Below are 21,387 nucleotides of genomic sequence, written 5' to 3' on the forward strand. Positions count from 1 at the left end.
TCCCTTGCTTACAGAGACTTCTCTGGATTCTCTGAATTTTTATGATACTATATATCTAAAATGTGATCCCAGGTTGAGAAATGTTTTTCTTAATGTTGCACTATTTGCCCGTTCAGTCTTTCAGAGTGGTGAACCCCTCCCCATCCTCACTTCTGACAGACCCATCCACTCTGAAATGATCTTTTTATACCCAATCATGTTACTGACCTGTTGCCAGTTGACCTAATTAGTTGGGTGATATTACATCAGGTTTAGTTTTTTAGTGACTTTTCCAGTCTTGTTGCTGCTGTCCCTGCTTTTTTGAAACGTGATGCTGGCGTCAAATTCAAAGTGGGCATATGTTTTTCAAGAAACAATAAAATGTAAAATTTAATATTTTCTTTGTACTATTTTCTATTGAATATAGGGTTTTAAATGTTTTATGTCATTGCATTCTGTTTTTATTAAAATTTTACACAGCATCCCAACTTCTTGGGAAACCGGTGTAGAGGGCCTCCATTTACATTGTGTCCTACAGTTTTTAATCCCGGGATTAAGTTTTAGCGGGGCTCTGGAAACCCGGCTTGGCCTGTCTTCAATCTGTCATGATTTCGACGAATATTGCAATCACGTCGGACAACTTTAGAAAGTGGAGGTTATTGCTCTAAGGGATAACACAATGGTTATCTATGACAGCGGTCTGTCCTGCTCCTTGTGATAGGATCTACTTTTAACCACTTGGGTCAAATCTTCAGCTAGTTGTATGTCCATGTCAATAGACGTTAGGGTTGACCCTTTAATGAGCAAGCGACGTTATTCTACCTGCACCTTACTCCCTGCCTTCTCATGTCTGTGTTGTACCACAGCCTGCCATGGCCCTGTTTTTCGAGATCGTCCAAACAACAGCAGCACAGGCGCATAAAAGACATGGACGTTTCCGTGAACATGCTGATGTGGGACCTGGTTGACCCTCTGCTTAAAAGGGGGGAACATTTTGTTGTTTGACATCAGCGTTTCTTTTTGTGTGGAGAATAAAAGGAATTCACTTTTCAGAAGGCAAAACAAGTGGGCGAGTAGGTTGAACGCCCATTCAGTTGTATGTTAATATGCCTTACGTTAGAAATAGTTGAGATATCACCCTATATATATATTTTTTAACATAATGTCATGTAATTGTCTTAAAATAACTTACCACAGTAAAGAGATGGGATAGTGTTAAGGTAGCCCTAGATATTTAAATAATATGCAGTTTGTTGAATGAAATGCGTGATTCCCAGACTCATGCCCAATATCTAGAAGCCATTTTGTAAATGTACCGTTTTGATAATTTACTAATGATAATGGTCAAAAATGCCTTGTCAGTAAGACACTGACAGTTAAAGGAAATGCGTATATTTCAGTAAGCCAAAAATACCTTTTAAATGGTTTACGTAGGCTACTTCCCCTCAGCACTGTATAGATTTACAAATATGAGGTATTGGTAAAACTAGCTGTTTCACGCAGAGCTATGTAATGTCAAACCAGAATGAACAAATTATACAGTCGACACAGATCGTCCGAAATAGAGCAGCCGGGGTGCCTGAGAGTTTTGCCTCAGTTCAGAGATGGGATAGTTATAAGGTAGCCCTAGATAATTAAATAATATGCTGGTTGTTGAATGAAATGCTTGTTGCCCGTACCGATGCTTGATATCTAGAAGCCATTTTGTAAAGGTACAGTTGTGTGAAGGTACAATTTTGATAATTGAATAATGCACTAGTTGCTGTAGACTACCTCCGAGTGACAGGATAGGTTTTATTACTATATTAATGCGTGAGGAAACAATGTTTATTTTCAGGGGCTCCGTTTACGTGCGTTTAGTCCGCTAAGTGGCATTAGCGCGTTCTAATTCTAGACCTTTTGTCACGGGGGCCGAGTTTGGTTTACCTGTTCATTTGACGCGAGGTTTAACAAACCTTTGAGGTAACGCAGGTTGAGGCAAGTGTTGATTCAATCAGGAAGATTTACACACAAAAAAGCTAATTCAAGGGACGAGCGTCATTGCTAGGTAGCGTGTCGGGCCCCTTGTTGAGTTTTCTTATTTACGCGAGTCGAGGTTCATTAGAATCGTCGTCCTCAACTTCTGTTATCTTCATCCTAGGTTTACCTGTATTAGACGTTTGAGATCTCGGATTTCACGGTTCCTGGATGTTCAGCCCCACCTGAACTACATTGGTTAATAATGTGATGTAAGGGCTTGGCTTTCATTATTGTGTGGTGTTAGCATTTAGCTTGTTAATTTGTGCACGCGTTTGTAAATTATTTTTGCGTGTTTTTTTTTCTCTCAATGAGCAAGTTCCTTTGCGGGATAGAACAGTTCATGGTTATGAGTAATTTGAAATAAATTGTTGCCGTTACTGCTTCCTCAACAACTTCATATCATTTGGGATTACAACCTTGCCAGTGTTGACCTCTGACTAATATGCAGTTTTTGTGGTTATCAGTGTATAGCAGAATGTACAGAGAATCCTCCAGAATATTGTTAATATTTCTCCCCTTATTATTCTTTTTTTAATTTCATATTTATATGTGAATATGTATTTATGCATTCAACTTTTGTTGTTGTTGTACTAATTAGATTTTAATTATATCAAAGAATTTATAGAAGGAATGCCCTACGCTTTGTTTTGACCTAGATTGAACGCTGCAGTCACCACGCCTCATTGAGTATGGTTCAGTCGAGCCATTGAAACATACATTTTTCTTTTGCGGACCAGAATCTGGTCACAAAATCTCCAACAATTGAAGTGATCTGGAAAGCCTGTTTTTCCAAGTGTTCGGATGAGAAGTTTATTTAACATCTATTGTGATTCCCAAATGGCAACCTGTTTCCTATATAGTTAACTACTTTTTACTAGCGGCTTGTAAGGCCTAGTGAAAAGTGCTACATTATATAATAGGATGCCAATTTGGACATAAACAGATTATACACTGCTTATTCAAATGTTATTTTCTTTTAAGTGAGTGCATGAAAGTGTTTTGTGTGTTATGTGAATGTTTGGAAAATACAGATTTCGTATTGTGTGGTTTATGGCTTTTTTTTTTTTAAAAAACGTGTATGTTTGATTGAAAGCTTTGATATAAATTGTAGATAATGTATCTGAACACCTGTTAGGTTTGTGCCATTGGGGAAGCAATGTTTTCTATTATGTATGTTTGAAAGTTACCTGAACTTGAATAAAAGCAATACAAATATGACAATAGTAATTCCACTTAATTCACTGATGATTTACCCAATTTCGAGTGGGCAGAACGAACATTTTCGTCCGTCTCTGATGAAATGTTAAGCCATTTTACCGTTTAATGTGACTAAATCGTGGTAATTCAATTTTTGAACATGTAATTTGTGAAGGGCATTTCCTATAATAGTCACCCTCTAAAACGGTCCCTGGTTAAAGTGTGGATATTTTTGTTAGTAATCATAAAAAAAAAGAAAGTCGGATACGTGTTCAAAATTCATTTATTGCAAATATTTTTTTTAATAATACAAACATAAGCTCACAGACGTTAACAGCTCTTTTTGTTGCAAAACCCAATAAGTTTGTCCTTCACTTCGTTCCGTCGTGTTGTTTCTCGCGGGTCATCAGAAGGCGCCCACAAATCACAAGTCTGATAACAACATTATTTCCAGCTAGCAGTTCCTAACTATCTTTAAGTTGTGTGAGAGTAAACATTTATCACCTTCCTGCACGACTGAAGTATTTACTACGTATCTCAGGTGAGTTACAATTCGAAGTTAAATACACGTGCCAGTCCAAAATAGAAACACGTGTGTCCTGTGAGTTAGCTCGTTGCTGTTCTCACTGTTAGCTGAAGTTAGCAAACAGAAATACACGTTTTAAACCGATTGAGATATGGAAACGATGCATGTCCTTAATTGTATGAATAGTGGCGTATTTCACTGTTAAGAAACATATAATGCGTCTCAAACTGGCTAGGTTATCTAGCTAGCTTAAGTTTGTACTGTGATCTGTCTTGTTTCTTAGTCAATTATCTTTGCTGTGTGTAGTCACCACTGAAAATACAATTAGCGCCAACTACATTACTTTTAATATTTATGCTGCCAACCACTGTTATATAACTTAAAATGTTAATTCATAGGCTACATTTGCTAGTTTGAGTCCATGGGAGTTAGCTGAGTGGGTTAGTTCGCGCCATATAAGTAGGGCGAGCCTACTATAGTTATTTGGTCATTTAAAAAACTTTTTTTTTTAGATAGTGTTTACCATATTAACATATAGTAGTGAAATAGCTAGTGTATTATTAACTGTTATTTGTAACTTTATATTGCTGAGGGGAAGTTGCCTAACCAACCCAATAAAAGTGTATTTGGCCGAACAGTGATGTACGCTTTCCTCTAACTGCCAGGTCTTGCGTTCTGTGTAAGGAACTCTTGCCTCTGCAAACATACAACGCTGTGGAGTTATTATTGCTAAACTTTAAAAGGCGAGGTTTCAGCTCAGACATTTTATGAAACAAAAGCAGGGCCTCTACATTCGAGGAGATGCTGGTTCCATTGCAAGGTTGCAAGAATACTGAAGAAAGTCGATGGCAAAGAGACCAGTCCCCGGGTGCCCGGAACCATAACGACGGTGGTTGGCGTTGGGGTCATTGTTTTGTTTTTGCCAAAAATGACATTGAGGTGCCTCAAGTCTACCTTTGACTCTCCATTCCAGAGTGCATTGTTCCTGTAGGCCTGTTTTTGACCCTGGTGTCTTCTGGCAAACATTTGTTTTTGAGAGCGTGCAGCTTCTTCCAGATCTTTCGTTCAGGCCATGTTTGTGCAGTCCCTTTTTCTGACAGTTGACTGGTGCGCTTCAAAATTGGTTAGGGCCAGAGATGCTGGCTATATTTACATACATGCATACATACCTAAACATATCTAAATGTCTACAGATATACTTCAACATACAGTCCATCCACCCACATTTATGTATAAACATTTAAGTCTTTCTTAAAAAAAGTGTGTTCCTCACACAAGCACATGCAGATATACACACGCACAAACACACTTCAAGCTTTAATTGGTATTTTCTTTACTGATTAAACTATTTGTCCAAGCCTTAATTGCTGCTTGACTAGCACCATTAGTTCTCGTTGTTGATCATTCCAGGGAAATGGCCTCTAAAAGACATTGAATCCACTTGTTAAGCGGGAGAGTGTGGTGACCGAACAAACCCAGTTTCTGATCCTTATGTAAGACTGGACCCTCCAAGTTAATCATATAATTATTTCATAATTAGTGTACATTTTGGTGCGTTTATACCGTTTTCAGACATAAAATACTGCTTTAATAACATATCGTTAGTGGCAACTGATAAAGACTATTTTTGCAAAATGTCATAGTATGAATAAACTGTAATGTACTTCTGTAAGAGGGCGTGGTCTGCACCCAGGCAGGGGACAGGTAGGCTGAGCTAATGCAGTATGAGATTAATTGATTGACCGTTTTGGCCCTTTGATTAGCTAGTGGCGGTTTGAAACCATCTTCAGGGAAGATTTTGTGCCGGCATTTAAGAAGCCCTAGTGTGCCCCCAACAGATATACAGCTACACCATAACCGAAGCAGTTCCAACGCCGCACATTTTATGGGCTGATAAATGTGGGGTTGTAGTGACTTTTTTTAATGATTGAATTTCACATTTATTTCTGTGTTACTTGTTAGATTAGTTTACATTCCTCTGTAAATAGTGTTGAAATGAAAATGGCACGGTTTTCTCACAGCACAGTTTTTTCCGTCCCCAGATCGCCACCATGCCTTCTGCCTGTGACTCCCCGATTGATGACATAGAGGACATGGTGTCAAGTGGGGACCCGACCCCCCATGAAAGGCAGTACTCCAGGAAGACGGTTGTCCCCAGGGCCCGGAAAAGGAACACACAACAAACTACGGAGGTGCTCCAAGCGGACAGGTATTGTGATTTGGCCCGCAAACGGGGACCGACATAATATTAGGCAGGTTGTCATAATGTTTAAGGCTGATGTGTGCGTGCGTGTGTGTGTGTGTACATACAGCTCTGGAAAAAATTAAGAGACCACTGCACCTTTTTCTTTCCTTTCCCACAAAGTCGAAAAGGAAGGTTTTGAGTGAGGAACAGAAGGGTTAAAATTAAGAGACCACTTCAAATTGAACAGTTCTGTTCCTCACTCAAAACCTTCCTTTTCAACTGTTTTGGAAAGGAAAGAAAAAGGTGCTGTGAACACTTAATTTTTTCCGGAGCTGTATATGTTTTGTGCTGATTCTATATTCCTTTGTGTTTGTTATTTATTTATTTATTTATTCCCTGAATAGCTTCTTTGTGAAAGACAGACGTATTAGATTGGACCAAGTTTCTGTCAGGTTGGCTAAACTGTAGCCACGAACCAGTGACCATAACAGCACTTTACCAGAGTAACACTGCCACCTAGTGGATCTTAGAATCCCAGAAGACCCAGTAGCTAAAGATAATGTTTCCTAATCAATAGGAAAGTCTGAATGGGTCATAATCCCACCAGAAATGTTTAGCTGTTTTTCTTTAATTTGGGTTCCGCCATGGGGTTTGCAGTATGGCCAGGTGTATAATGAGATAAGAAAAAGGTCAGTTGCACTAAAGATGCAGTGTTTATGACTTAATAATCTCTCCACATATTATATGTTTAACAACTTCTTTGTAAATAACAGCATTAAGAAACAAGGGAAAGTTTGGAGTTCTTCCCCATAGTGTCATGGGTACAGTGAACTGGCCAGCCAACCAGAGAGGAGTTTTTTTCAGACCGGACCAATGGAAATTAGGCTTAAATAAATATTTAAATCCTTGTGTAGCAGAACATCATTTACATAACTTATTAAAAATCTTTTGGCCATTATGGCACATATACCACAACTAAGAGCTGTTCTTCTGTATGACCGGTCATTCCCCCATTCTGTTTGCTGTTCCAGTGTTATCCCTGGAATGCAGAAGATCTGGATGAGGACGTGGGGCTGTTCCCACAACAACTCGGACGGAGAGTACATGGCCGGACAACTAGCAGCCAGCGGATACATAATGACCGGTAGGAACCAGTCTGTCTAGGAACCAGTCTGTCTAGGAACCAGTCTGTCTAGGAACCAGTCTGTCTAGGAACCAGTCTGTCTAGGAACCAGTCTGTCTAGGAACCAGTCTGTCTAGGAACCAGTCTGTCTAGGAACCAGTCTGTCTAGGAACCAGTCTGTCTAGGAACCAGTCTGTCTAGGAACCAGTCTGTGATGGGGTCCGTGCACTGGGTCTCTGGCTCATGGATTGGTTGCAGGTTGTTGGGGTCATGTGTTAATTGGGGGACTGTTGGATGGTTTGGTTAGGGTCATGGGTGGTTGGGGTTCACAGGGGTCATGGGTTAATTGGGGGACTGTTGGATGGTTTGGTTAGGGTCATGGGTGGTTGGGGTTCACAGGGGTCATGGGTTAATTGGGGGACTGTTGGATGGTTTGGTTAGGGTCATGGGTGGTTCGGGTTTGCTGGGGCGGTTGGGGTCGTCTGGGTCATGGGCTAGATATGGGATTCGCAGGAGTTTTGCTGTAGTCATGGTTTAACAGGCAGTTGGTTGGAGTAATGGCATGGTTGGGGGTCGTAGGTTGGTTGTGGTCGCTGAGGTCATAGGGTAGTAGGGGGTCACACTGAACTGGGTACACGCTGACAGATTGGAGATGGACATTTTAAATGGTTGATGTGCTCATAACATAGTCACTGCTGTGTGTTGGCTCGGTGAACAGTCCAATGGGCTGGCTCCATGACAGAGGAGGAAACTGTCCCAAATGTGACACAACCGCACATCACCCTGGGCAACAGGGTTGAAATTCCTCCGTTCAAATGTTTTGGTGACGTGAAACTTACTTTATTTAGCCAGACTGTGATTGCTTGTCTTGAATTGACACTTTATTCCGTCACTGGCGGCAGTCTTGTCCACAGTAAAGACTATACTAATTTGCAGTGTGTTTTCATTTGAAAGGGGAATGTTACTGGAGACTGGATAAAGAGGTTGATTAGCCTGTCTGTCTTTAGTCTGGAGGGCAGCAGGCTGTAGTTTCATGCTTGGATAGTGCTTTTGTAACTCTTTGAACAGCACTTAAAGCTGTGTGCGTGCGTGCGTGCACAAGGTTAGACCTGTGTGAGTTGATGAGCCGTTAGTTAATGAACACTTCCGTGATATGCACAGAGAAACACAACAAGCTCCTTGTCTCTCTCGACCTTCACCTCTTCTAACCCCCCCACCTGAACAGCGTGGCACGTCTGTGTGTCTGTGATTGTCTGTGTCTGTGTGTGTCTGTTTGATCTGAAGCACCCTGACCCCCAGTCCAGCCGGGCATCTGGTTGTCATCAGGACGGCTGGAGAAAAACACTCCAACTCCAGGAGTCAGTCGGCCTGCCGGGGTTTGTGGGGAACCCGTGACCAGTCTGGTCCAGTGGTCATAAACCGACCACACAACACTGTCTGCTTCACTGGAGGGTTTAGATACAGAACAGCAGGCCCGTCTGTCCTGGATGATCCAAAGTAAACAGAACCCTGGAGGACTCCTGCATCCCACACAAAATTGCTGAACTCATCTGCTTGGGAAGTTAATGCAGCTCTTCAGCTCCTAGTCAAGGTATAATGCAGGAAAAAACAGTTTACACAAACTTTATCTTCCTCTGAGCCAGAACTGTCTCTCTGCAGTGAACAAGACTCCTCTGTAATAGGCTGTTGTAATTTACCGTGAGACGTTTTGTCCCAGGGACCCTTTAAGACATTCCCAGCTGCTTCGAATTACAACAGCACACGCAAAACCAGATTAGCCTGAGTGACAGAAAAAGTATGAAAACTCTTCTTTAATGAGAACATTTTGTCAAGTTAAGTTTCACGTGTCTTTCTGTAGTTCACTGTAGCCTTAGTCAGGATTGTTTATCTAGGGGGGAAAAAACAATGTATTATTATTAATTTTTGTGTGTGTGTGTTGCTGTTTTGGACGCTGGCTCTGAATTCAGGTTCCAAGGTGTCGATGGTTAGTGTTTACGGGAGGGTCACCGAGGCTGTCTGCACAGTAAAGTGTTTTGTTGCCTGGCTGGTTGCACATTTCCATACACTTCATGTCTCCTGTTTTCCCTGTGGAAAACCGGTCAGTAAATGTCTTTGGTCTTTGCAGCGTTGCTGCTCATTATTTGAAGTGGTCTGTCTGGCTAGTTTGAGCGGGCGCTACTTCTCATTTAAACAGGGTGCACTGAAACTAGCGTGGGGACGTGACGTCCGAAATGCAAATGTGTCGCTCCGTCGCTCCACTTTCTGCTGGCACTTTAACTCTCAGAGCCTTTTCTGTTGTCCCGGCAAAGCCCTGACTGACGGGGCTGTTTCGGCGTCTCCCACTGCATTTTCTGGGCAGAGTTGGCTGTCTCCTCCCTTCCCATTTTGCATGTGATTTGCATGTTGTCCAGACAGCAGAGGCGACCGAGTCAGGTGGCTTTTCTTCACAGGTGAGGACAACGGGGAACGTTGACAGGAAGAGAGGCTGTTTTCAAGTGTGTGCCTGTGCACGAAAGATTAAACTGAGTAGTCAGGATTTTGTCTGTGTGTGTCTGTGTGTGTCTCTCTAGAGAGAGTTAAAAGGGGGTGCTACAGTCTGTGTTGGCTGGGCTGTGAATATTAGCCCTCAGGGTGTCCTTCTCATCAAGGTGGGGGCGAGGGGGGGCGGTGTGTAACTTCTGTCTTGTCCCAAATGGCACCCTGTTCCTTTCTGTTGGGAAGGTCCACAGGACGTAGGTTGGAGTAGTCCACTAAATTGGTGTTAGTGCTCCATTTGGGACTTGTGCGGCGTTCTAACACAGCTGCAGAGGGACATTAATCACATGCTTCAAATATGCAAATTCGCTAGCGCTCCCCTCCTCCCTTCCCTGCGTGAGGAGCGGCCAGGTCTGTGAAATTTTCCCTAATTGTCCTGGGTCCTGGTGATCTGGAATTTTCCATAAAGAAGCCAGGAAGGAAGACAGGCAGGCCTACGCACTTTAGTATTTTGGTTTCTGAATATCTGCTCTCTGCTTTTATCGCTTTCTGTACACAAACGTTCCCTCTCTCTCTTTCTTCCCCTTATGTCTTTCTTTGTTCAGACTTTAGAGAAAGATGGACTGACTAGAGGGGGGTTGGAAGAAAGATGGGTTGAGATGGTAGAGAGAGGGGGGAGACGGGGAGACAGCGAGGTAGAGAGAGGGGGGAGACAGCGAGATAGAGAGAGGGGGGAGACGGGGAGACAGCGAGGTAGAGAGAGGGGGGAGACGGGGAGACAGCGAGGTAGAGAGAGGGGGGAGACAGCGAGGTAGAGAGAGAGACTGAGAGTTTGTTTGCCCCAACAGAGGAAGTTGAATGCTTGAAGACTAATTGTGTTGTCGTTTGTTTGTTTCCCCTGCAATTTGGAGAAATTGCTGTAATTGAGGGGACTGGAGCAGGAAATTTGGTTGAATTTAAACTGTGGTTACTGTGTTCTGTCCCCCTTTCACTTGCCGGTGTTAAATGTGAAGGACATGAAAAAACGGAGAGGCTTAAAATAGAAAACAGGATTCAGTGTTTTTCCTGTTATATGTTATAACAAGGTTTTCTCTGACAGCATCGGCTTCAGTGCTTTTATTCACTTGTCGCACCTCGTTGACAGAAAAGAAAGTCTGCTGCTGTAGACATTTTAAATGTTTGTATGGGCGTAGTGGCGCTACCGCATCTGCACACGAATGTCAAAGTCACGCGTGAATACCGATCGTCCCCGTCAGACCTTCACCACGAACCCTGAGGCCTTGTGGACTGATGCCAGCCTTTAGTCACCGCATGTCCTCCAATAACGTTCGGCATGCCTATTAAATATATATTTGTACATGTGGGCTAATTATTCCTGATTCCTGCTCCTGTAATGAATCTAATATACAGTCTGTTTCCCCAATGACAACCTGTTCCCTACCGAGGGCACTATTTTTGTCCAGCGCTCCATGCACCCTGTATATTAAATAGGGGGCCTTTTGGGAAGCGGACATGAGATTATACCTGGTTAATGAGACCATTGGGAAGAGAGAGAGAGAGAGAGAGAGAGCGAGGGGGGAGACCTAGTAATAGTTGGTAAACTGCCAGCGGTCCGTTTGTGGTGGTGACCGTGTGTTTCTAGTCACCGTTTAGGGTTGGTTGGGTCTTTCTAGGTCACCATGCGTTAGTCATCAGCAGCTGCAGGGCAGTGTGTCTTTCAGTGTGTGTGGATTTGTATGTATGTGCTTGTCTGTGTGTGGATTTCTATTTGTGACGGACATTTCGATAAGTCCGAGGAGACCGCGGCTTTGACAGTCGCTCATTCTTAGGTAGGATTAGTTTGTTTCTACCAGCTTTCTGTTCCTTTTCATGAAGAGGGACACGTCTGATTCAACTGGTCAACACGCGCGCACACACTTCACTATACTAGTGAAATGATTACACACACAGACACGCACCTCACTAGCTTGGTGTAATGATGAAATGCGAGGGTTACAGGTATTCTTTCAGCGTTACAGATGTAGTCACAGGGCATCGATCATGCTGCTGTAATTGAGAATTTGGAAGTGGAATGTCCTTCTGATTCTCTGTCTACCAAAACAAATGGCTCCACCGAACGGATCCATGCTTGCTGGGGGTGTGATGGTTAGGGCTTTTCCACCAGATGTGACATGTGAACGTGGAGCTGCGAACGTGATCAACTTACGCTTTGGGTCCAACGCTCCTCATCATTGCAGTTCAGCGCGACACGAGGAAAAGCCCCAGTGTAACTTCACCTGCCGGTCTGCGTGTGACACCTCAGGTGTGAAGGCAGCTTTATGTCTTTTGCACAAAGGGCTTTAGATGATGAAGACAGGGAAACTGTAGGCACCCCCCCCCCACACTCGTTTTATTTAGCCTGGAGTCCTGGCAGAGGGCTGTTGTCTGACTGTGTTGTCACGGTGACCAGTGGCAGGTTAACAAGGTGTGACATTGACAGTTTCTCCCTCCCTCGCTCCCTCCCCATCCTGCTTTGCCCTTTAGCCTTCTCTGTTTCTCTCTCTTCCTCTCTCGCCGTCTCGTTCGCTTACCCACTGTCCCCCCCCCCCACCCTTGTTCAGGCACCATCAGCTCGGAGAGGCGAGAGAGGCCAGAGGACTCTGCAGGTGGTGAGTTGGGCTGGCGCTGAGACCCAGGGTGATGGAAGGGTGCTGGCGGCTGTGAATGAGACAGTTTGTGTCTCTGTGGGGTGGGGGTTGGGGGGGGTTATGTCCGTGATGGACCGGCGCTGGAGGCTGAGGCGGGCAGACTGAAGAGACGGGGTTGGTGAAGGTGAGCCTGTCACGGCCAAATCGGAGGAGATTACACTGGGAGTGAATGGCCTGTAATGGTTCTGGAGGCATTTAGGGCCCCAGCTTGGCTCCCGGCTGAGTCCTGTCCCCCGACGTCTGTCTGACTTTTGGCTCCAGAGGAAGGCTGTCTGGTAATAGCGGTGCTGTCTGGGCCGTCTTTGCCCGGCGAGGGGTGATGCGCCTGTGGTGATGACGACGTCTGGTCTAATGACGGTGTTTACCGGCTCCTCAACTACACCAAATGGCACGTTTTCCAGCGGCCCTGGGAAATATTGGTCTCCTCCTTTTGTGCGTGATTGTAGTGTACAAACCCCGAAGACGCCGACCGCATTTTACCAGAGGAATACTTTATTTTGCCGCGTGTGCAACATCAAAAGGGTCACAGTTGTCTTGACCACCGGGGGGCAGTGTTGCCCCACCGTTGTTTGCCCCAATAGCTCCACAACGAGGCAGCAGGAGCAGTTAAAACATTCCCTCCGATGAACGTGCAGCTCTCCCAGATAGAATGATGTCAGACTTGATTTGCGAAAACACTTGTTAAACCGCAAGTAACTTTCGCCGGTCTCGTCCGCGCCGAGCCGCGCTCCCGTTGAGGCCGTGGGACTGTAGTGGTGGGCGGCTGGGTTTCATTCTTCATGGGAACCGTGAACAGAAAAGCTTCTAGGACCTGATCACGTATGGCATTAATAAGGTTGCCAGATATGGTCACGCCTGAACCTGTAGAATCCAGTCCAGGAACAAATGTTGTTCTAAGTATTGTTCACGTTTTTATTGCAACAACAGGCGGCCCTGCTGTGGTGAATCATAGTATTTTACTCATATGGCTGCTAGTTATTGTCACTTCGTAGCCTGTAATCATGCTGTCCAGGTTCAGTGTCTTATGTTGCACCACATACGTGTGAATATCCTCTTGTGACTCTTGTGAATTGTTTGGGTCACATTTTGGCCTGACATTTCTCTGAGAACTGGCCACACGCCGCGTGTGCTCGTTGTCGCAACACCGGCCCATGTCGCACCACTGACACACATTCCCACGTCGCCTCCTTCCGTGGAAAGGACGTCCCTTTGTCCACCCGTAGATGGCGCTGTTCGCCTTCCGTGGGGACGTGCTGAACATGGCCGCCGAGTCGCCTGCCGGGTGTGGCCTGACTTCATAGAGAGCCAATGGGATTACGGCAGTGTTGTTCTCTCAGTGTAACGACTCACACGGACACAAAGCAGTTAGGATTTACATACTGGTTGGACTAAGTCTACACACGCTTCCCGAATGGCAACCTGGTCCCTGCGGAGTGCCCTACTTTTAACCAGAGCCTTATGGGCCTTGTAGTGCACTATGTAATGGGTAGGGTGCTGTTTGGGGTACACGTCTCATTGTACCAGGTAAAGCTTTAACAGTCAAATTGGGCTGAACGTCCGTGTTTGGTCGGCAGACGTTCCAGGATGTGTGTGGGTGTGTTCCTAACCTGAATCACTGTGACCCCCCCCACCCCCCCCCCCCCCCCCCCCCCCCCCCCCCACCCCCCCGGACTGTTCAACAGGCACACAGTCTGTTATGTGTTAATCTGCGTTCAATACCAAAGCAGTGCCTGAAAGAGAAACAACTAAAACCAAATAGTATGATTTGGTTAAATACAGTTGCGGTTCATCACTGCGTGTGGCGACACACTCCCCGTTTGCGTTGTCGGTGTCCCGGCTGCCCGGCACGTTGATCGGTGACGCCACACTTTCATACACTCCAGCCAGACCCCGGCTCCCTCCGTCAGGCTGTTAGCGTGCTGCGCGGTCCGAAGGGGGAAAAAAGTGTTTTACAATCCCAGTCTGTGTATGTAAACACCTTGCATACCGCGCGTTCCCTTGCTCATTCATAAAACACAGGGTTTAGGCTGTGCTGTGATTGGCTGAGGTGCCAGCTACGCGGCACTACACGCCGTGTCTCAGCGGCCAATGAGATTTAGTCTCAGCCTCCGTAGTGGTGTCGGCAGTAGTAGAGAGTGCGCTCTGTGCTGTGTGTGTGTGTGTGTGTGTGTGTGTGTGTGTGTGTGTGTGTGCGCAGTGTACTACAGCTGGCACGCCTGCCCAACTCTCTCTCTCACACACACACACACACACGCACTTCAATGCCGTGCTCTGCACTCTTGGCGTGTGTGTCATTCAGTATGTATGTTGCAGCATCCAATCCAACGCAGCTTTCCAACTCCGCTGTACATAGCGGAGTTCAGCATTGGAGCGGGAGGGCGGAGTGAGGAGAGAGGAGTGAGGAGAGAGGAGTGGTGAATACAGCGAAAGCAAGAGGCGGAAAGGAGAGGATGGAGACACCGAGGAAGAGAGGCGATGGAGATACGGAGGAAAAGAGGCGATGGAGAGGTGGAGGGAGAGAGGCGACGCAGGGAGAGCGGAGGAAGAAGGAAGGTGATGGAGGGCGAGACGAGGAGGAATGGACGACAGCACGGCGGCAACACAATCCAAAACGAACGCGTCCGCCGAAACAGAGACTGTTGGTGCTGCTGTGGCTTGAAGCTAATCGCAGTGCAGCTGTCAGATGTGCCTTTTGCTAACAGAGCGTCGCCTCTGAAATAAGAGATGGAGGATGAAGGCTAGGTGTCTGTGTTTCGCTAACGGACGCGCTAGGCTGGGTCATGTTTACGCTTGGCATGGTCAAATAGGGGTCATGAATTGAATTTGCTGTTCATTAGAATATTCATTGGCTATTGCTCTGTCTCGGCAAGAAGCACAGCATAATCCAGAACATTAATATGCAAGAGAAGCTTGGGGACAGCGCTATATGATCACGATCCTTTACGAAGAAGAACAAATACATTGTTCATGACAAAACGCTGTTGCCTAACAGTTCTTAACTGTCAGGTATACAGGCACTGATATATACACATCTAGATATATACAAAAGAAATGAAGGCGGCGTGTAATTTTCGGTTTAGCTGATTTGTGTTAGGTTTGATTGAGCAGATGAGGGTGGACAGGTGGTCTGTGGCGTGGCTCGCTACAGGGCTGTGTGTCGCCTGATGTTTTTCCAGGGATCTGGACGCCGTGCCGAGACCACTGACAATGTCCAGCGATAAGAGAGTCTTCCTCACTCCGCCAGGGAGGCTGTACATGTTTAGTATTCATGTTTCCTCCGGAACACAAGGCTGTTTTGACACGCACGCACACGCACGCACGCACGCACACCCTTTGTTAGCGACTGAGGCCACCCACGCTCAAACCCCCTTTTGCCATCCTTTGAACAGGAGAGCGGGCAGCTCGTGGGCACGTAAAACACGCGTCTGCCTTTCGTCAGCGAGGCGGGCAGGTCCAGCAGGCCAACGAAGGGTTAATGGGAGGACTGCGTTTTCAGCAGGGTGCTCCCACTGCCACAGACGTCTGCTTAAATTCACGCCACCAGACGCTAACCCTAGTTCTAACCTCCCACACGCTAACCCTAGTTCTAACCCGCCACACGCTAACCCTAGTTCTAACCCGCCACACGCTAACCCTAGTTCTAACCCACCTAACACTATCCCAAGTCCTATCCTGCCAGACAGTAAACTTATTGTTAACCCTAGTCCTAACCCACCAGACTGTCCCTAGTCCTAACCCACCAGACTGTCCCTAGTCCTAACCCACCAGACTGTCCCTAGTCCTAACCCACCAGACTGTCCCTAGTCCTAACCCACCAGACTGTCCCTAGTCCTAACCCACCAGACTCTGTCCCTAGTCCTAACCCACCAGACTCTGTCCCTAGTCCTAACCCAGGAGAGTCTAAACCTTAATTCTAACCCGCCAGACACTAACCCTATTCCTAACCCGCCAGACTAGCCCAAATCCCAACTCCATCAGTCCTACTTGGGCAGGGTACCGTTACATGTGGAATAATAACTCATTGGGAGCAACTAAAACCATGTGTGTGTCAGCCAGAGAGCCCCGGCCCTTCAAGGCAGTGCCCTCGACAAACAGTCGTTACTCTGAAATCACAGCCGCCCCAAAGGTCCACATGAAAGAGACCCTCTGTAATGACAGGCTCAGACTGGCGGAGAAAACGTTGACTTTAAATGCATATTCTAAGGGAGAGAGAAAAAAAGCAGACTGTTAAGGATGTAAATGCATCCCCATTGGATCCCGTTTGGGGGCCGGGAGAACCCGGAGACGAGAGAGCCCGCAGAGGTTTGGCCCGGTCCTGTTAAGCCCGGCCCGGCCTAACCCAACCGTACACCTCGGATCACTTCAAGCTGGCAGACCCAGATCTCCGCCCCAGTGAGCAAGCACACGTGAACACACCATGCCTGGAAACTGCTTGGGGAAAAAACCCAGAGAGGGACCAGGCTCCAATGTTTGGGCAGTTCTCTGGATGTTTGAACGGTACATGACCATTAAGGCCAGATTGTAATTCACGACAGCCACCCGCCCCACCCCACACGTCCTCAGTCTGAGGGATAATAGCAGTTGTTTGTTCCTAATGGAGCCTAACAGCATGGGAACCCATGTAGGCAGAGGAGAAGAAGAAGAGGAGGAGGAGGGGGATGAGGGGGAGGGGGTCAAATCGTTGTCAAGCGCTTTGTTAACAACAGGTGTTAATACTAATGTAATCAGTCAAAAGTCAATAGACAATTGAAAATAAAAGACAGATGGTATTCACACTAGAAAGACAGTCGAATATGAAAGACAGATGGTATTCACACTGTAGAAAGACAATAGAATATGAAAGACAGATGGTATTCACACTGTAGAAAGACAGTCGAATATGAAAGACAGATGGTATTCACACTGTAGAAAGACAATTAGAATATGAAAGACAGATGGTATTCACACTGGCATAAGACAATAGAATATGAAAGACAGATGGTATTCACACTGTTGAAAGACAATTAGAATATGAAAGACAGATGGTATTCACACTGTTGAAAGACAATTAGAATATGAAAGACAGATGGTATTCACACTGTAGAAAGACAATTAGAATATGAAAGACAGATGGTATTCACACTGTAGAAAGACAATTAGAATATGAAAGACAGATGGTATTCACACTGTAGAAAGACAATTAGAATATGAAAGACAGATGGTATTCACACTGTAGAAAGACAATTAGAATATGAAAGACAGTTGGTATTCACACTGTAGAAAGACAATAGAATATGAAAGACAGAACATATTCACATCGTAAATGTCTGTGCATACACACTTTCATGCGAATACAAACGAATACATACAACTAAATGGTATCCCCTCACTGGGGTCAGGAGAATGTATGAAATTATTGAGAGAAAACAGGAGGGGGAGACGGACAGTGGTTGGAGGAAGGTGGGAGGAAGCTCAGTGCTGCTCAGTCTGGATTCCTGTGTCCTACCCTGGGCGGTCTGGATTCCTGTGTCCTACCCTGGGCGGTCTGGATTCCTGTGTCCTACCCTGGGCGGTCTGGATTCCTGTGTCCTACCCTGGGCTGTCTGGATTCCTGTGTCCTACCCTGGGCGGTCTGGATTCCTGTGTCCTACCCTGGGCTGTCTGGATTCCTGTGTCCTACCCTGGGCGGTCTGGATTCCTGTGTCCTACCCTGGGCGGTCTGGATTCCTGTGTCCTACCCTGGGCGGTCTGGACTCCTTGAATGGACTCCAGAATGGCACCCTATCCCCTCTGTAGTGCACTTTGGACCAGAACCCTACAGGCCGCCGGTCACTTGGGCCGGTCACATGCCCATTCCTGTCGAGCCGCTGTTAAGCTATAAATCTAGCTATGGCCTCACACGGATTGGCTGCTGAGTAAAACATTCTGGCCAGGCAGCTCCTTCTCCTCCTCTCATCATCTCGTCCTCCTCTCCCGCTCTGTCCCCCGTCTTGTCCCTTGACTTGCCTCTCCTTGATCCCCCCCAAGTACAAATTCCTGCTCCCTCCAGAGTAAACATGCCTTCCCATCCCTGTGCTGACCTGCCTCCCCAGGACCCTGTGTTGAGGCTGTCTGGAGAGTGTAATGCACATTGCACTTGAACATCTCATTCCGCTGATACAGTGCTTGCTGGACTGGAGAATGTAACGGCACTTCATTTTCCTGGCTGGAGACGGGGAGGGGGGGTGGTTTGTTGGGAGTTTTCTTTTTTTTTCTTCCTCCTGTTAACGACCGAGTTAAAGGTTTCTCTGTTTGTTTGAGTGTAACAAAGGATCATTTTCCTGGCTGGAGAGTGGAGATTTCAAGCGATGTTTCTTTGTAAATGGACAGTGGGAAGATTAATTTTCCCGGCGGGAGACTGAAGTTTTGCAGTGAGCTTTCTTCCTGCAAAATGAGTCTGGCTAAAGTGTTTCTCGGTGAATGGCCGTGGTAGCTCGTAAGGTTTGTCTGTAATGACGGCTGGTCTAAAGAGGCTATCTGTTAACATCAGGAACCAATGAAACGGCTGGAGGACAGGACAACATTTCCAGGACAGATCTCCACATTCGCGCCCAATCTCCCGCTTCCACCCCAATCCCAATCCTAACACTATTACAGTGTCTCCAATATGTCCCTGTGGAAGTGGCCCGTGTCCTTGCTAGATGAACCCGCCCGCTCGTCCATCCATCTCTCCCTCCACCGCGCCATCCAATAAGACCAGGAGTGAGCCCTCTCTAAATGAGAGGGATGACGTTTGTCTTCTCTCCCCTCCCCTCCCCCTTGTTCCCTTCCGATTGTCTTTGCTCTGGATGAATGTGTTTGCATGGGTGAAAAGGACGAAGGGGATGGATTCCCTTGTTGCTGGGACCTGGAAGCTCCCTGGGGTAATTTATATGTAGAGGGACTGAGTGGCTCCGTTCGGGTGACTTATAAAAAGGACGTTCTGCTGCTAAATGAATGAGAAGGAAACTATGCTGACACCATCTAAAATATCATTTCCGACCCTGTCCAATAACGAAGTTCATGCGCACAGTTATTTTAAATTATTTGTGCATTTTTGATGATCGCCTGCTGGTCATCCCTCCTCTCATAGGATGTTAGCAAATAGCAAGATCGCATTAAATCACATTCCACCACATTCATTATCTTCAGTCACCCTATTGGGCTAATCATTACATACAGCATGGAGTTTATATTTTACCTGATTGTTGTTTTACCTCATACGTCTATTTGATTTATTTTACCCTGCCGTAACATTTATTTATTCAAGGCCTACCTGTTAGAGTACCTTTTCTCCCCCCAGCGTCCTCCCTTGGTTTTCACTATACTTGCTCAACTGAACATTTGATCTGTGTCATCTAAATGATTTTAAATCACTACCAAAACAGTCCTAGTGGACTCACTGGGATTGCAGAGGTGTTGCAAATGTCTGGGTGTTGCAGTTTGCATTCAGAAATTAAGGCCATTGAAAAATGCAGGTTGTATATTGACAATGTTGGAAGTCAAACTGTAATTCTGGTGATGATGAGCTGTATAGTAAGATTAATTAAAATGCACAACAACCAGCTGAACAAGGAAATGGGGGATTTTATTAGGACTGTCAGGTTTTTGTATTCCTTTTTTGTTAATTACCGGTTTTATTTGCAGATGAAAATGAAGCATAGACTTTTCAAGCATTTTCACTATGCTGCTCTGCAACTTTTTAACGTGGCAGTGAAGTCACCACTCGCTCCATTCCACGGATAAACTGGTAAATAAAATAAAAGCTGGAATTTGAAATAAGCCTGTGTGTTTGGTGTACCACTGTGCAGAGTCTGGTCAGAGTCAGGACAGGACGGTCACGGCTGCCGGGCCCAGGGACCATTTATAAAGTTTCCTTGTGTGTAGCTGCCAGGCACTGTGACCTTTGACCCCGCCTTAATAACTCCTGAATCCTGGAGCTCCAGAGTGGGCCAAGCGGAGCAATGGTCAATTTATGTCGTGTGTGTGTGTGTGTGTGTGTGTGTGTGTGTGTGTGTGTGTGTGTGTGCGCGCTCTGGGGGATTTCACTGGCTTACTAGTCTCTACAGGTATTAGTTATCTCAGCTGATGCATGATATCAGGGATCTCTCTCACGCTGGGTCTCTTGGTCTCTCTTTCAGTCTCTCTTTCAGTCTTTCTCTTGCTCTCTTTCAGTCTCTCTTTCTCACTGTCTCTCTCGCACTCTATTTCCGTGTCTACTGTCATGCCGGGTCACTTGTTGAATCCCTGGCTTAGAGGCTGACGTCCGCAGGCGCTGACACGATAAAGTCAGACTGGATCTGGCGTAGGAGCCCGCCATGGCAACCCCGGTCTGGTCCTGGATGAGTGGATCTGTGGCCAATGCACCACGGCTGGGAGCGTAGGAACAACACGTTGCGGATTGCCAGGACGCGGCTTTGGAGACATGTCGTGAACCCCAGCGATGTCTTGTTGCTCTTGTCAACCAATTACCAACGCAATTAGCGCCGTAAATGGGATGTGATGTCAAACCCATGGTACGTGGTCTCGTAACTGAAACGTTCCTGGTTTGAATCCCGAAGCCGACAAGTTAAAGTCCGTCATTGTGCCTTTCACCATGGAACTGAACTCTAATTGCTACTGTAAGTCGCTCTAGATAAGAGCATCTGCTAAATGACGGAATAAAAGGACAATTTCATGAAAAGGGAAAATGTAATTTATTAACTCTGTTGGCACAAAGAGTACTGTAATTACAAAGTTGTGGATGAGACGAGGCCATTGTAAAGGGTGGGAAGAGTTAATGAACACTGTTTGAAAGCAGACAGTCGAGGAAGATGTTGGGAGTGAGGGGTTGAGGGGGAGTTAGTGAGAGGGAGAAGACACTGCGAGAGGGACGTAGAAGTTGGGGCAGGGAGAACAGGACATTGGGAACACATTGTCTTGTTCTCGCTTCCTGAAAAGATACTCACTGACTCTGTTTTTTTTTTATTTAATTGTATTTTTTACATCCGTCCATTTTAATGACTGCATTACTTTGACCACCAGAGCGAGGGAGAGTTGCTCAGACAAATGGGTGCAGAAAGGGAGAAAGACGGGGGGTGACCTTTGAGTCCAGGAATCGTTAGGATGGATTCTGTCAGTCTGCATGCCCACACCCACTTGTCTCAGCAGAGACTTTTATATTTGTCTGCTAAATGCAAACCATTGATTGTTTGTTTTG

At 45.9% G+C, this 21,387-nt stretch overlaps 1 protein-coding gene across 1 annotated transcript in view; it reads left to right on the forward strand.

Annotated features, from left to right (window-relative positions):
- The first annotated feature begins 3,584 nt into the window (after positions 1-3,584).
- Positions 3,585-21,387, forward strand: part of cdkal1 (CDK5 regulatory subunit associated protein 1-like 1) — a 400,231-nt gene continuing 382,428 nt past the window's right edge. Inside the window, exons 1-3 of the mRNA XM_013137938.4 lie at positions 3,585-3,736; positions 5,764-5,930; positions 6,938-7,050. Of these exons, the coding sequence (XP_012993392.1) occupies positions 5,773-5,930; positions 6,938-7,050 (271 nt within the window). The 5' untranslated portion in view covers positions 3,585-3,736; positions 5,764-5,772. The remainder of the gene's footprint in view (positions 3,737-5,763; positions 5,931-6,937; positions 7,051-21,387) is intronic.

The sequence above is a fragment of the Esox lucius genome, chromosome 16, assembly GCF_011004845.1.
Source record: "Esox lucius isolate fEsoLuc1 chromosome 16, fEsoLuc1.pri, whole genome shotgun sequence".
Lineage (NCBI taxonomy): Eukaryota > Metazoa > Chordata > Actinopteri > Esociformes > Esocidae > Esox > Esox lucius.